Here is a 17,320-nt window from a genome sequence, read left to right on the forward strand (position 1 = left end):
GTTACCATCAGGCTTGGGTATCAAATGAGTTGGGGAATGTCTTTTCTTCCTTTATTCTATAAAGGTTTGGTATTTTTTTTTTCTTAATTGTACTGGTGAGAGGATTCACCAGTACAATTATCTGGGCCTGGAATTTTCTGTGTGGGGACATCTTTGTCATTAAATTTGATTTTTTAGATAGATATTTCAGTACTCAGTTTTCTGTTTTACCAGTTTGGTAATTGTGTCTATCAAGAAGTTTGTCCATTTCATCTGATATGTTGAGTTTATAAACATAGTTGTTCATGATAGTACCACATTCTTTTGTTGACTGTAAGATTATCATGACATTTCATTTTTTATTTCTAACATATATAATTTGTGTTTTCTGTCTTTCCTGCTAAATCTTGATAGGCATTGCTTAGTTTCATTAAACTTTTTTAAGAACCACTTTGGCCTTGTTATATGTTGGTGCAAAAATAATTGCAGTTTTGGCCATTACTTTCAGTGACAAAAACCGCAATCATTTTGCACCAACCTAATAATTTTCTCTATTGTTTGTTTCCAGCTTCATTAATTTTTAGTATTATTTCTTTTGGTTTAATTTGCTTATCTTTAGATTTGAAAATTTTCTCACTCATTTTTAAGATTTTCATGTTTTCTGCTAAACCTGTTGAAAGATGTAAACTTTCTTCTTTGTACTGCTTTAGTGGCCCCGATTTTTTGATGCCTTTTATTTTTATTATCATTTCTTTAAATATATATTCTAACTTCCCTTGTGATCTCCTGTTTTAGAAATTCATTTTTTTACTTGAAAAATAATAATTGTACATGGGGTACATAGTGATTTTTCGATACATATAATATATAGTGATCATTGTGATCTCTTTTTTGACCAGTTGGTTATTTTGTGGTGATTTATTTTATTTTAAAATACTTGGTTCGTCTCTACATATACTTTTCTGTTAATTATAAGTTAATTTTGTTATGGTCCAGATAATGTATCTTACGTGATTTCAAATTTTTACAAATTATTATTATTATTTCTAAATGGCCCAAGATAGTGTATCTTGTGGAAGTCTCATTTGCATTTGCAAAGTAGATGTGTTCTCCAGGTGCTGAATATAATGTTGTGTAGTTGAAGTTTGGTCAACATGGTTGGTAATATCATGCAGATCTTCTTTAGCCTTACTGATTTTTCATCTAATTTGTTTACCAGTTACCAACTTAGGGGTATTAAAATATCCAGTTACGTTTGTGGGTTTGTTTATACTTCTCTTTAGTTCTGTTAGTATTTTATAACTTTGTTATCAGGCACATACATATTTATTATTATTATGTTTTGAGCATTATGAAATGTCTCTACCTCTGGTAATATTCCTTTCCTTAGCTTGTAGATTGTTTTGTCTAATACTTCAGCTTTCTTATGACAAGTGTTTCCATGGTATATTTTTTCTATCTTTTCTCTTTCAAACTAATTCTGTCTTTCATTTAAGTGAATCTCTTACAATAAGGGTTTGGTGTCACTTTTTTTTTTAAATTATACTTTAAGTTCTAGGGTACATGTGCACAAGGTGCAGGTTTGTTACTAAACTATCGCAAGAACAGAAAACCAAATACCACATGTTCTTACTCATAGGTGGGAACTGAACAATGAGAACACTTGGACACAGGAAGGGGAACATCACACACCTGGTGTCACTTTTTTATTAAGTTTGGCAATCTGTACCTTTTAATGTAGTGTTTAGTCCATTTATGAATGTTTTGTCAATTTACTTTTAATGTAAATACTGATATGGTTGGATTTAGGAGCAATTTGTTTCTGTTTATTTTCTATTTATCTTTTTTTAAAATTATTATTTTTATTGTTGTTTCTCCTTTCTTGCCTTTTTTTGAGGAGATAATCATGAGTTTTTTAGTTTTTTATTTTTATTATTATTGACCTTTTATCTATATCTGTTTGCATTATATTTTTCAGAGTTGATCAGTGGATTAAAGAATACATCTAAACATTATCACAGTCTATTTAGAATTGATACGGTATTGTTTCACATTTGATATAAAAATATAGTTCCATATACTCCTGCATCCATTGTGCTATTGTCATTTATATCTACATGTCATATAATCCCCACAATAAAGTTATAACTTTTCTTTAAAGAGCCCTTTAAGTTTTTTCTATTAGACTTTTAAATAAAGAAGGCTAGAATATATATTATATATCTATTGTATTATATATTGTATATATTATAGATAACATTCTATTGCTAAATATATTATAGATAATACATATTTATAGATAATATCTATATATAGGTAATATATTCTATTCTCATATATTATGTAGATATATATAGATAACATATCTATAAATATAGATAATATATATCTATAGATAATATATATCTATAAATATATAGAGATAATATGTATCTATAAATATATACAATTTCTAGGGATCTTCATTTCTTCCTGTAGATTCAGATTATCATTTTGTGCCCTGTCAGTCTTACAAACTTATTTTACATTTCTTATAATACAGGTTTACTAGTGATGGATTTTTCTCAGTCTTTGCTTTTCTAAAAGTATTTGTCTCATCTTTGTTTTCAAAGGGTGGGTGATGTGATGATATCCTTCTTGTCTAATAGCTGCCTCCTTCTACCTCCAGCTCTTTATAGGTTTCCATTTTTATTGGCCTCTCTTGTAATCATTTATTTCATTGTCCTCTCTATATAATGTGTTGATTTCATCTGAATGCTTTCAGGAATTTTACTCAAGATTGTGGTTTTTATCTTTTAATTACAGCAATTTGACTATATGGTGCCTAGGTCTAGCTTTCTTTATGTTTATTCTGCTTGACGTTTGTTGAGCTTTCCAAACATATAAGTTGATACTGTCTGTGAAATGGGAAGATTATTTTTTCCCACCCTATTTTTCTCCCTCTCCTTTTGGTACTGTAGTTACACATGCATTGAAATTTTTAGTATATCTCACTGATCTCTGAGATTCTGTTTATATTTCTTAAATTTTTTTCCTCTTTGTTTTTCATTTAATAACTTGTATTACTCAGTCTTCAGGTTTACTGATTGCAGTCCAGAGAATGTATCTTTCATGATTTCAAATTGTATGAAATTGTCTTGTTTTGTTTTAATGGCCCAGCATAAGTGTATATTGTGAAAGTTCCATTTGCAGTTGCGAAGTATAAGTGTTCTCCAGGTGAATTTTTTATTTCACTTACTGTGGTGTTCAACTTTAGATTTTCCATTGGTATTTTTCATATTTTTTATATCTCTGATAAAATCCCCCATCTTTTCAGCCATCATGCATATATTTTCCCTGAAGTGCTTGAACATATTTATAATAGCTACTTTAAAGTCCTGTCCGCTAACTGTAAAATGTGAGTCATCTCTGGGTTGCTTCCTACTGACCATTCTCTTTTTTTTGTTTGTTTGTTTTTTTAAATAAGTGCCACCATTTTCTGTTTCTTTATCTAGTGACTTTTGATTGAATACTAGGTGTTGTGAATGATATTTTGTAGAGATTCTCGATTCTTTTATGTCCCTCCAAACACATTTTCTAGCAAGCAGATATCATCGCTGGACACAAATTCCCAATCTTGTTTCTCCTGCAATGGATATCAGCTGAAATTTCTGCTTAATTCTTTTCAGTTTCTAGCTTCTATGCTTTCACAGGATCCTCTGAGGTCTCCCTTATGCCACAAATAGAGGTGGTAAAGGTTTTTGGTGAATTTCATATGCAGATTTTGTGGTCACTGTCCTCTACTATTTTCCACAATGGCTGATCTCGTGGTCCTAGACTCTATCCTCTGTCCCCTCAAGTCATTCCACCAAGGCTGTAGCCTTCTATTACTGGAGCTGCCTAGAGTAGAGAATGCCTTCTGGCAAAAAGCTACTAATTTGCAGATCTCCTCAGGTGAAGCTTTGTCTTTCAGGGTAGACTCCAGTGTCTCAGCACTTCTTCCATTTTCTCAAATGCTTTCTCTCCATTGCTTTTGATATATAATTTCCTTTGTACCCATAAAATATTGCTGGGAAAGAAAATTAAAGGATTTGTACAACAAAGTGGAACTTCTTACATTATAATATCATCACCTTTAGGCTAGATGATTCTATGAAGAAATGTTTACCTTAGATACACAAATAGAATCATTGCATTTCAGATATAATTTTCAGAATTTTGAGGAAAACTCAAGTGCATGCAGTCTATGTGCTTTTCCTATCTAAAATATTTGGAAGTAGCTGCTTACTTGATTTTATTAAATGTTTTCATTTGGATAACTAGTAATACTTGCTTGGAACTAAAGTATTTACCTGTCTTCTTTATGCTTTCCTTCAAAGGATAATTGTAGGAAGAGCTATCAAAATCAAATCTTGGCCTTAAATATTATAAGAAATGTGATTTTAAAGTAATAGGAGTTTTGAAAATTGGTAAAAACAAATAGAGAGGTGGTGGTAGTTAGATAAAGAACTTGAATAACTCTTTCAGTGACCCCTTTTATTGACCAAGACATCAAGGCTTGAAAGTAAAGCATACTCACCTCCACTGGCTTGTCACACTTTGTGTTTCAGCAACAAATGACTAATAATGCAGATTTCAGAGTTACGCACTATTTTAATTTGTAGTTTTAATAATGCTATTGTTCCCTAAAATGTTAGTTACTAAACTTACATGGGAAATGTATTTTTTTGCAGAAACAGGATTCATGCTTAACAAGTCTATCATCATCATCACTTAAACAAATTCTTGGAGATTGTTTTTCACCAGGATCTGAGGGAAACACATCTGTAAAAGGTGGTTATATATAATAATTATATCTTATTTGTGAACTCTGTACTACTTAGACTCCTGTTTGTAAGAGAAATAATACTTCCTATAATTGCAAGAGAAATGCATGTTTTTATGAGTTTGAGTTTTAATCCTGATCATGTAGTTAACTAACTGTGATTTTGGATGCAGAACTTAATCTCTCAGGGCCTCAATTTCCCTAAGTTATATTATCTGTCTCATAAGGTCATTATGAAAATTAAGTGATATAGTGCATTTTAGCCATTAGCCTAGTTCACAGCCCACGTGGAGTGAGCACCTGAGATAAGCTATCGTTATGTATGTGTTGCTTTGATATTCTGCAGGACAACATAATAGCTAGGTGGAATTTTAAAGTGAGACTAAGCTAGATTTGAATACAGGCACAATTACATAAACAAAGTAGCTAACCTTTCTGACCTTGTATGTTGATCTTTAAAATGGGTAAAATAAGAGTAATCTGCCTTATACAGTGGTGTAAGAATTAAACATGTAAAGCATTTACAGCAATACCATAGTAAGCACTTACTGTGGTATGTGAGTTGTGAATATAATTTCTTTTCTTAGTGATATGTAGCTTAATGAAAGCTAAAAGACATAGCTATTTCTAGGTCTGAGATATGTAACAAACATTTATTAAGTGCTTACTATGTAGCATCATTTTTGTCATTTTACAGATGAGAAAAGCTGAAGTGCAGTGACTTGGGAAAACATACCCAAGGTCAGTGATGGAGCCATAGTTAAATCTTGAGCTCCAAAGTTCTTGTTCTTTTCACTGATTAGATTAACAGCTCCAAAGAATCCAATAGTGAATTGAGTGATTTTAAGCCCATCGTACCTCAAAAGAAATTTCAAAAAATGGTCATAGTGAAACCAACAGAATTAAGACTTTTGATAGTGAAGATTCAGGTTTAGCTAGGAGGTGGATCTTGGTAGAACTGAAAGTTGGTGATCCCATTCTAAAATGTGGTAGAATCAGAATAGTAGAAGCAATTCTGTAAGTGCAAAACTGAACCTTCTTATGCCAGAGCTTGAGCCTGTTTCTTGGAGCACAGAGAGGATAAGCAATAGTCTTTATTGCTGCTTATGGTATCAGAGGCGGTACTGCATCTTGGTGAGATGAAACTCACTAGAGGCTGTGTAAAATTGCATTAATTCGTGGTTCTTTCTGCATCTATACAATTCAACAGTTGTATTACTAATAACTATAGTAGCCTAGAGAGGTGTGACACCTTCTTATGCAGCCTGTTGTTCCAGCTGAGAAACTCAGGCTTTAGAGCTGAACAAATATTGTCATCTCACTTGCTTGGTTTGTATGTCAACAAGCTCTTTTGACGTGTCTTTGTTTTAGGGTAGTTATTCCATTCTGTTTATTAATATGCTATTTTTCTAAGTACTAGATTTGGTAAGTGCTTCATTAGTTAAGCGTAGACTATTTTTTTTTTTGTAAATCACTTTTGAAAAAAGTTTGTGCAAGTTTAATATGATAGTTTTCTTCATATTTTGCAGGAAAAAAAGTTTATAGATAGTCCTCCTTTAAAAGAAAGCAAATGAATCTGGTATTTACCTTATTAATTCAGAAGGGGGTTTTAATGCTATTACTCTGTCTCAAAATAGATCCAAATGAAGAAATCACTGAAAACCATAATTCCTTGAAATCCGATGAAAATAAAGAGAATTCATTTTCAGCAGACCATGTAACTACTGCATTTGAGAAATCCAAGCAAAGTCAAGTGACTGCTGATGACCTTGAAGAAGAAAAGGCAAAAGCAGAACTGATTATGGATGTTGAGAGAACAGTTGATCCACTACTATCTAAATCTCAGAGTATCTTAACATCTACCAGTGCAACAGTGTCTTCAAAGGTATTTGTAAAAATTCATACCTTTCATACTACAGCTTAAAACTTGAAACAGAACTTTAAGAAATTTTATCTTCTGTGTTATATACTTCTGAATTACCAGTGGAAAATTTATCTTTTGATAGTGGTATTATATTGTCACATGGTTCTTTCTTAATCCAGTAAAATTTCACTTTAAGGAAAGTTTGTAGTGAATTTAATAAAACCCAGTGTTTAAAATTTATCAGAGGTGTATGATTATAATATACTTTTAAATATCTCAGAAATGCATACTCATAGTGTATATATTTCCATAGGTCTTCACATTTTAAAAATATAACTATCTGGAATAACTTCTGAGATTTTAAATTAGAGTTATGTTTTTGGATATCACTTTAAAACATGAAACATGTTAACAATTTTAACGAAAATCTTAAATGTTTTTCAACATCCGTGCTTCTTTAAAATAGATGGTTATCATCAGGAACATTATTATTATTATTCATATTTGATCCTTTGCCTTTATTTCCTAATTTTCAAAATAATGAGTTGGTGCCCTGGCACCTCTAGAGGTGATGAAATTGCTTTTTTTTTTTTTTTAAATTCATATAAATTTAACGGGTTCAAGTGCTTTTTTGTTACATGGATATATTTGTGTAGTAGTAAAGTCAGACTTTTAGTATAAATTAAAATATACATTGTATCCATTAAGTAATTTCTCATCCCTCACCTCCCTCTCACCTTTCCTAGTCTCCATTATCTATTATTCCATACTCTATATACATGTGTACACATTATTTAGCTCCCACTTATAAGTGAGAACATGTACCATTTGACTTTCTGTTTATGATTTATTTCACTTAAGGTAATAACCTCCAGTTCCACCCATGTTGTTGTAAAAGACATTTTTTCTGTATGGCTGAATAGTATTCCAGTGTGTATGTGTGTGTGTGTGTACATTTTCTTTACCCAATCATATGTTGATGTACACTTAGGTTGATTCCATATCTTTGCTATTGTGACTAGTACTGTGATAAACATATGAGTGCAGGTATCTTTTTTATATAATGATTTATTTTCCTTTTGGCAGATACTCACAGTGGGGTTGCTGGATTGAATGGTAGTTCTATTTTTAGTTCCTTAAGAAATCCCCATACAATTTTCCATAAAGATTGTACTAATTTATATTCATAAAACCAAGAGTATATAAGCATTCCCTTTTCTCTGTGTTCTCACCGACATCTGTTACTTTTTTAACTTTTTAATAATAGATAAATATTCTGACTAGTATAATATATCTCACTGTGGTTTTAATTTGTGTTTGATGATAAGTGATGGTGAGCATTTTTTTTTTTCATATGTTTCTTGGCCACTTGTATGTCTTCTTTTCAAAAAGTCTATTCACATTTTTTGCCCTCTTTTTAATGCGGTTATTTGTTTTTTGTTGTTGTTGAGGGGAACATTATTATTCTAACCTTAAGAAACAGATATGCGATTATGTAGGATTACTTGTTCCTAAACTAAATTGTGTCTGAGTGCTATACTTTAAAAATTTATGGTGTAGCATTTTCAGTCTTTGTTTCTCCTGAATTTTTCATTATCTCTTATAGCTGCAATTAACTAGCAGTGCTGTGTACTTAGTATCGGGGGAAGAAAACAGCGCTAGCTGAAAATTTGTGTTTGAGCAATACTTTTATAATATAAAATACAAGTTTTCTTAATGTTTATGGAGAAGGTTCATTAAGCCATGTGCCAGGTATATCATCCTTAGCTACGTTCCTTAAGAAAAAACACTGACGAGTTAGGGATGTGTTTATATCTGTGCTCTCACTTTACCACTAGCACCCATCAGTCTACGTAAAGTAGAAAAGTTATTCCTTACAAGGAGAAAGGATATTCTGGAGTTTATAGACAGGATTGTAGAATGTCTAATAGAGGCAATTCTAAATTAGAACAGGCAATTTATATGTAAGAAGTAAGGTTGTAACGTATTTCTTTTGACTGGACCCTTGGCTTCATTCTTATTCTCTACTGAGTGGCCTTTTCTAAACAGGAATAGAATCATTCTCCATTAAGTCTTTTTGTTGGTTTATCACAAGAATTCTGTCCAGACCCCTCATCGCCACCTAGTGATCGCACAAGGTTCTTCTCTGACCACGTCTTCCACTCTTCTCTGCCATTCACTATGCTTCAGCTCCATTCACCTCTCTGTTTTTCAAAGCTACCAAGCTCTGTCCCTTCTCAGGCTTTTACCACTTGCTGTTTCTTTCTTTCATAGACTTTCAAGTGGGCCCTTTGCACTCATTATCTGTCTCAGCTCTGATGTCAGCCCCTCAGGACAGCCTTCCCTGATCAACTTCTTCAGCCCCACTCTGGTCATTCTCTGTCACTGTACACTATTTTATCTCCTTCATGAGTCATGTTTGCTTATATATTTATTTTTGGTCAACCATCTCTAGAATTTAATATTCTTAAGGGCATTTTATTCATTGATTTGTTCCCAGTGTCTACTGTGTTTGACACATAGTAGATGCTTAAAGAATAGTGATTTACTGGCAGTTTGGCTTCTAAGCCTAACAAAGATAGTTGTTATGAATAAATCATCTTTGGCATTTTCTGTTTAATAGAAAACAATTGAAGATAGAAATATAAAGAATAAAAAGTCAACAAATAATAGAGCATCCAGTGCATCTGCCAGGTAAGAAAGTGATCAATATTTGTCATTTATGGGCTTGCATTCTAGCAAAGCTAGTTTTAATTTAACTTTCATAAAGTAAATTTCATTTGGTGTTACTGTGTTTTCTCTTTATTTGCATTTCATAAAATGAAAAGAGTAGTTACTTCGTGATAAAACTCCTTGGTTGATGATATTATTTGAAATAAAGTAATTCATAAAAAGTAAGCCTATTACTGGTTGTTTTAGTGCCTGGAATGTTTATGCAATACCTTCGCTCTCCAGGATCGTCCTAGGAATATTTTTCTTCTTTCTTAATGTCAGTGATTAGGGATTCTCTGTGCTCCACACTGCTTCTGAAATAGAGCTTCTTTCTCCTACTTTTCCTGAGACAAGCAATATAAAATGGTAATAAAGCTGAAGTCTAGCAATGATACTTATTCATTATCAAGTATCATTGTCTAACATGAGAAATTGTACTGAAAGCCTTCAGAATCTATGAACTAAGTAGGTTTATTAAAATGATTATCTATATGGCTTCATTCACACCAGTGATAATGAATGCCTAACTCATAAGTGCTAATCAAAACCTTCTGAATCTTTTAAATTATCATTAGTCAAATTATCATTAATCAAATAAAACAGAGCTAACAAGCTTTTTCTGTAAATGGCCAGTTCGTGCACATTTTAGGCACAGTCTGTATTGGAACTACTCATTTCTGCTATTTTAACAGGAAAGCAGCCACAGGCAAAACTTAAGTGAGTGATTACAGCTATGGTGCAATAAACTTTGTATACTAAAACCGATGGCTGGCCAGATTTTCCCACCAATCCCTGAAATAGATGGTACTATTCTTTCTAATTTTATATTTGGAATGCTTCATGTAACAAAATGATGAAAGAAAATAAATATTAAAAGAGTGATTATAACCCACTTTATTGTTTTTTCCATGTAACTTGAGAAGAAGTAACATGGTCCATATTTCTTAAAAAGTTTCTAATTACAAATATTTAAATAGAGCAATCATTTTAAAGCCATATAACTTAAAGGGGACATATTTAAATTATGTCCCCTTCAACATAATTTAATACTCTTCGTATACTAAGGCTGTACATTTTACCTACATCATTTTCAAAGTAAATACAATTTGTTAAATTATAATGTAGTTTTCAATTTTTTTTTGAGATGGAGTCTCATTCTGTTGCTCAGGCTGGAGTGTAGTGGCATGATCTCTGCTCGTTGCAACCTCTGCCTCCTGGGCTCAAGCTATCCTCCCACCTCAGCCTCCAAGGTAGCTGCAACTACTGGCGTGCACGACCATGCCGGCTAGTTTTTTGTATTTTTGGTAGAGACAGGGTTTCACCATGTTGCCCAGGCTGGTCTGTAACTCCTGAGCTCAAGTCATCCATCCATTTTGGCCTTCCAAAGTGCTGGTATTACAGGTGTGAGCCATTGTGCCTGGTCAGTTTTCAAATATTATATGTGCATATTCTAACAGATCTCTCTTGTACCAAATGCAATTGTAATATTTTATCTTGATTCATTTGGATCTTTTCAGATTAATGACCTCTGAGTTTTTGAAGAAATCTAGTTCTAAAAGGAGAACTCCATCGACAACTACCTCTTCTCACTATTTAGGGACTTTAAAAGTCTTGGACCAAAAATCTTCACAGAAACAGAGCATAGAACCTGATAGAGCAGACAACATAAGGGCAGCTGTTTATCAGGTAAAAAAGGAAAATATTTTTAAGAGGAGAAGGATGATCACTTTCATAAGCCAACACTGTTTATAAAGAATAAAGCAATCCTGATAGGAAATTATGGTTTAATACTTAATTTATTGAGAAAGATTTTCCTTATAATACATGAGTAATCCATAGATATTTTACTAAATTATTTGCTTCCACACTTTGCATAACCAATCATAGTTGTTTTTAAGGAAAGAATATGCCATTATAATTTATAGAAATATAACACAAGCCAAAACATTGTAAAGTCTATATGTTTTCATTTTTTTATTCTTGAAGTTTATATGAACAAAAGGAGTTATTATGAACAAAAAGTTAGTAAATTTTTTCTTTCCTAAGATATTGTTAGGCATACATAGAAAAAAGATTTTATTAATTTATTCACAATTCTAAAAAAGATCGTTTTTTGTCTTTTTTAAAGTAGAATAGTATACTTTAGAAAATTGTACATGTGAATTTCAGAGAAAATGTTAATATAAAGAATTCTAATTCATTTAAGAAATTTTAAATATTATATAACCTTTTTCTTGTTCTCATAGGAGTGGTTAGAAAAGAAAAATGTATATTTACATGAAATGCACAGAATAAAAAGAATTGAAAGTGAAAACTTAAGGATCCAAAATGAACAGGTATTCTGACATATAGAAGTAAAAATGTTTTGGATTTTTATTTCGGTGAAATATCCCTGAATATATAACTTTTCTAAATCAGCTTTTTAAATGGTAAAATAACTTGTATATTAAAGAATTGATTTCTTGTTTTATTTCTGTTTTACTTTATAGATTTTAGTTTGATATAACTGTTTTACATGAAAACAGATTTTAATTTTGTATATGTATAGGATAGCTTTGTTCCTGCTGATTATGAAGTTATTATTGTTTGTGAGCACCTAATTCACTCTTAAAAGTTGACTTCATTTAGAACTTAGCCAAGAAGGCCAGGCACTGTGGCTCACGCCTGTAATCCTAGTACTTTGCGAGACCGAGGCAGACGGGATCCCTTGAGGTCTGGAGTTCAACACCAGCCTGGGCAATGTGGTGAAACCCCATCTCTCCTAAAAATACAAAAATTAGCCAGGCATGGTGGTGGGCACCTGTAATCCCAGCTACTCGGGAGGCTGGGGTGGGAGGATCACTTGAACCCAGGAGGTGGAGGTTGCAGTTAGCTGAGATCGTGCCACTGTACTCCATCCTAGGTGACTGAGACTGTCTCAAAGAAAAAAAAAAGGCATAAGAAGATAAAGGATCATTAGACACTAGCTAGCCTTCAGTTTTCCTCTTTTCTCTCTTGAATTTTACTATACCACTTAGCCTATTACAATTTATTTTGATATAATTTGTTTAGTACAAATTATCAAGTCCAACCCCTCCCTGAGCTCTTGATTTTTGTATCCTTTCCCATCAACTGGAGGTGAACTTTTGTTCCTTTCTCTTCTGTACTGAGTCGCTTCCTCTAACTCCTGCTTAGAATACGCTCAGTTGTTTCCTATATTTTAAAGTCAAACTTCTGAAAAAAAAACTCCAGTGTGCTGTTCAATATTAAAATAGATTTAGAAGAAAAATATTTTTTCCAAAGTGAACAGCACGATAATGCATCAGTAGCGAAGGGAGCCGCCCTCCAGGGGGCGTGCCTGTCTATCTTGTTAACCAAGTTCATAGCAGTATGCTGCTGTGGTCAGTGCCATACCCCTTCTCATTTGATCTTCACAGCTCTGTGAGGTAGACAGTACTTTGACTTCTAAATTATGTTACCCCAATATTAAGGTTTTATGTCATTTAATATTGAACAATAAAGCAAACATAGAATATTATGGGATTAGATTGAAGGAAATAAAATAATAACTTGCTATACAGTCTCCAACCTATTTTTCAGTTGAGCACATACTTTCAACATTTGGAATACATTTGTATAGTAAGAACTTCATGTTTTGATACTATTCAAAATTAAGATTTAAACCAAAAATCTGCATCTTACTGCATGACTTGGCCAATTTGCCTTACTCTAACTTAGTTGATAAGCCCATAAGTTTACTGATTTTTTTCAAATATATTATTATGAAAATTTTACTATACCACTTAGCCTATTACAGTTTATTTTGACATAATTTGTTTAGTACACTTTCAAAAATAATAGTTGACATCTTTCTCATTAATAGGTCAATATGTGATAAATGTTTTTAGAAAAGGACATTTTAAAATCAGTGAATAATTCAGATAACATTCTTTGTAAATTAACTTATCTAAGCCATTTTAAATAAATTACTTTGAAAGTTAACTTCTAAGTACAATGAATATCAGAGGATTAAAGATAAATGTATATGTGTATATTTATATCTAGCCATATTTGTCTAATATTTACATCTAGCCATATTTGTCTAATATTTATATCTAGCCATATTTGTCTCTCTCTCTATATATATATGTATATATGTATATCACTCTATTATTTTTTTCCAATGTAGAAAAGAGCTGCTAAAAGAGAAGAAGCATTAGCATCATTTGAGGCCTGGAAGGCTATGAAAGAAAAGGAAGCAAAGAAAATAGCTGCCAAGAAGAGGCTTGAAGAAAAAAACAAGAAGAAAACTGAAGAAGAAAATGCTGCAAGAAAAGGAGAAGCACTACAGGTATTCGGGAGCTTTGCACATCTTAATTATTTTAAAACATTTGAAATTCAAATTAATGATTAATGTATTTTTATTTATTTTCAAATATTCACAGTAAGAAAATTATTCTGAACTTTTTCAGGCTTTTGAAAAATGGAAAGAGAAAAAGATGGAATATCTTAAAGAGAAAAATAGAAAGGAGAGAGAATATGAAAGAGCAAAGAAACAGAAAGAGGAGGAAACTGTTGCCGAGAAAAAGAAAGATAATTTAACTGCTGTTGAGAAATGGTAATCCCAAATCATACATATTTTGACATATTTTAAATTAATAACACTTCAGAATTTTATAAAATTTATTTACTTGAAATTTACTAATGCATTTCAATTTCATTACTGTCAAAGATGTACTAGGGAATCTTTATTATGTATTTTCCTTTAACTGTCCAGTGTTGTATACTATCCTCTGTAGGAATGAGAAAAAGGAAGCTTTTTTCAAGCAAAAGGAAAAAGAAAAAATAAATGAGAAAAGAAAGGAAGAACTGAAAAGAGCTGAGAAAAAAGATAAAGATAAACAAGCTATTGATGAATATGAAAAATGGCTGGTAGGTATTATTTGTCAATGCGCTTGAGTCTTTTTCATCTACCTTTTATGTCTTTTCTGTCTCTAATTCTATTGTGCCAGACCTACTGATTATTTCTACCTGGAATCTGCTTTGTTGAATTCAAGCTCTCTTCCTGCATATAGCATATTTTCTTTGATTTAGTCATTTAATGTTTCTACTATTCGCTCAAACACCTAGGCTTAAAACTTGTTAAAGTCTTCTTCCTTACCTGCATCCCCACATTTACCATTTACTATTGATGCCCATTCTTCCTTTGCTGTGATTCTCACATCTAACATCATAGAAAGAAGAAAAGTATACTATCGGGGCTACTACTTGGTGGAACTTGGTCATAACAAAAAGTAACACTGAATTTAATAGTGAGAAAATTAGTCCATCTTTTATTCTCTTTTGATATTTCTGATGACCTCAAGGAGAATCTCTTATTTAGGTGTTTTTAATGAGAGAGCGGGTTTGAGATTTAGGAGGAGCAATAGCTAGCTGAACCAGATGTATGTATATATTTGATTTCACTTAATCTTTATAAAAGTTACTTTTTGTTGATGTCAAGCAAAATGTTACTTTCCATTTTAGAATATCAATATAAATATGCATTTTTGTCAATTTTTATATAAGTAATACATTATGAATAAATACATAAGTAGGTAACACATTCATATGAATAATTAACATATTCATTTGATTCAGCAACCAAAAAGTATAACATTTTTGCACTGGAAGTCTATCCAGTCAGGTTTCTTATCAAACTTTAAAACAACTCATACCAATCGACTAGTTAAAAAAAATCATCCAGGTTATTTTTGATTTGCATTTCTCTCATTAGAATTGAGCTCGAAATATCTTTTCATTTGTATACAAGCCATTTATCTATTATTTTCTCTGTAAATTGTCATTTCATAGACTTTGTACACTTTTCCGTTAGATTGTTGGGTTTTTTTCTTACTGATTTCTAGAACCTTTTGTTTTGTACTAAGGAAATTAACCTATCATTTTTTTATATGAGTTTCAAATATTTTTCCCCACCATACTGTTGGTTTCCCAACTTTCCTTAGGTGTCAAATTTATCAATCTTTTTTTTTTTTTTTTTTTTTTTTTTGGCTATTGATTTTCAAGCATAGTTGAAAAGACCTCCACAATTTGAGGTTAAACAAAATTCTCTTATTTTTCTTTTAACAACTTTGTGACTTTAATACCTTAATGTTTTAAAATTTATTCTACTTAGAATTTACCCTGATAATGGTGGGAAATATGATTTTAACTTTAGTTTTTCCAAATGTATCCTTTATAAAGTAGCCCATTTTTACCCATTGATTTGAGGTGCTGCTTTTATTATATGATACCTTCTCATATTTTCGGGTCTGTTTCTTAACTTTCTGTTCCATTGGTCAGTCTTGTGATTCCAGTGCCACACTTCATTATTAGACTTGATATTTCTAAATATCTGCTTGGATTCATCTCCCTTTATAGTTCCGCTTTCACAGTCTTTTTGACCAGTCTTGTTTTTTTTTTTTTCTATAAACTTAAGAATCTGCAGCAGTTAGAAAGGCACATCAGACATCATTTAAAAATGAGCTGTTTAAAGATAGGATAAAAAGATAAAACAATAATATACTTAAGAAACATGCCAGACCAACATAAAGAAAATTGTAGAACTCTCCTGAACAACACAAATGAAGACTTGAGAAAATGGATCAGAACTGCCTGTGCATAGAAACACACTTATAATGATGTTATAAAGATGTCAGCTCTCTCTGAAGTAATTTAATGCACTCGTAACAAAAGCCAACAGGATTTACTCTGTGTGTTGACTTTAGTACTGCTATATGCTAATTCTGTGCAGAGAAATAATAATAAGGTAATCAAAATTGGTTCAATTTTGAATGAAAAAGGTAGTGTTTCTTGATGATTTCCTTAAGTTAAACTTTTAAATAAAGCTATGTTCCAAAAAACATTTTAAAGTCCACTTATATTAAGAAGATATATACTGACCGCTGCAATCAATTAGGGAAATTAAATGTAAATGTTTGAGTTTTCCATTTTAATTTTGTATTTTCATGAAAATGAAATAGAATTGCCTTAATAAGTCACATTTAGGTACACTATTTTTAATTATAGTATTTAATTACATTGTCATTCTCATCAGTCCTCTGAAGAACAAGATTTCCTTAAAGACCAAAGACAAAATAACATGATATCTAGTAAAATGTCTGCAAATATAGTACACCTATAAACACATAAATATACATGTTACAGATCCATTCTGCTTCTTACCAAATTCTTATTGAAATTTGTTTGCAGATAGAACAGAAAAATTGTCCCTATATCGAAGTCTAATGACTTCAATTTTCATGTAAAATAATATCTCAAGCTTTTTATATACAAACTAGTTTGCACAGTAAGCATTTGGTGCATAGTTGTTTTAGGGGAAAGTTATAGCCAAAGATCAGATAAGACTAAAATATTTTTCTTGCCAATTCCCAGCTTAATTCTCATTACCTTTAGTAAGAAAATGAGCAAAAAGCTCAGTTTTCCACAGGTGAATGTCAGAAGGACTTTTTAACAAGGTTCTTTTAATTACTATGAAGGTAACTATTGATTCTTGTGAATTGATATTACAGTTAATATAATTGTCTATTAGCTACCCTGACCAGCTCCCGCTAGTAAGATGAAGCATATTTCAAGTTACTGTCCCCCCATGTTAAGTGGAATTAGAAAAAGAGATTTATTCAGTCAATCTCTGTGGACACAGTCTGGTCACTGCTTTTCTTCCGCCTAGCTAGATGGTCTGCCTCTCTCTAAAATATTAAAATGATTGAAGATGATCTAATGACAGCTTTGGTTTTCACAATTAAAATTCTGAAAGGAAGTTCCCTCTTTGCCTTAATAGAAATAGCAAGCAAACAAACATGCAAACATTCTTATGACATGGAACGAGGATATGGATGTTAAGATTGAGAAGAAAACAAACCTCCCACTTAACTTTGTTATATGTGAATGGAAACCTTGTGCTGTATTGCCATATTATGCTT

General features: G+C 31.7%; 1 protein-coding gene and 1 long non-coding RNA gene across 10 annotated transcripts in view; one reads left to right on the forward strand and one right to left on the reverse strand.

Moving 5' to 3' along the window:
* The window catches only part of LOC105488605 (microtubule associated protein 9), a 31,870-nt gene that overhangs the window by 9,948 nt on the left and 4,602 nt on the right, over positions 1-17,320 (forward strand). For all 3 annotated transcript variants that reach the window (XM_011752822.3, XM_071092904.1, XM_071092903.1), the window contains exons 6-13: positions 4,692-4,791; positions 6,421-6,668; positions 9,271-9,341; positions 10,877-11,045; positions 11,606-11,695; positions 13,528-13,689; positions 13,811-13,956; positions 14,138-14,270. In XM_011752822.3, the coding sequence (XP_011751124.2) occupies positions 4,692-4,791; positions 6,421-6,668; positions 9,271-9,341; positions 10,877-11,045; positions 11,606-11,695; positions 13,528-13,689; positions 13,811-13,956; positions 14,138-14,270 (1,119 nt within the window). The remainder of the gene's footprint in view (positions 1-4,691; positions 4,792-6,420; positions 6,669-9,270; positions 9,342-10,876; positions 11,046-11,605; positions 11,696-13,527; positions 13,690-13,810; positions 13,957-14,137; positions 14,271-17,320) is intronic.
* LOC105488606 (uncharacterized) overlaps positions 1-17,320 on the reverse strand; it is a 65,422-nt gene that overhangs the window by 424 nt on the left and 47,678 nt on the right. For 2 of the 7 annotated variants that reach the window (XR_011620878.1, XR_011620879.1), the window contains exons 6-8: positions 15,632-15,819; positions 9,590-9,703; positions 6,371-6,551 (exon numbers count right to left, since the gene is read on the reverse strand). This is a non-coding gene — a long non-coding RNA (uncharacterized lncRNA). Of the gene's footprint in view, positions 1-6,370; positions 6,552-9,589; positions 9,704-15,631; positions 15,864-17,320 lie in introns of all 7 variants that reach the window. The other 5 variants (XR_011620880.1, XR_011620881.1, XR_011620883.1 and 2 more) reach the window with 5 other exon arrangements.

Source organism: Macaca nemestrina, chromosome 3 (assembly GCF_043159975.1).
Source record: "Macaca nemestrina isolate mMacNem1 chromosome 3, mMacNem.hap1, whole genome shotgun sequence".
In the NCBI taxonomy this organism is placed as follows: domain Eukaryota; kingdom Metazoa; phylum Chordata; class Mammalia; order Primates; family Cercopithecidae; genus Macaca; species Macaca nemestrina.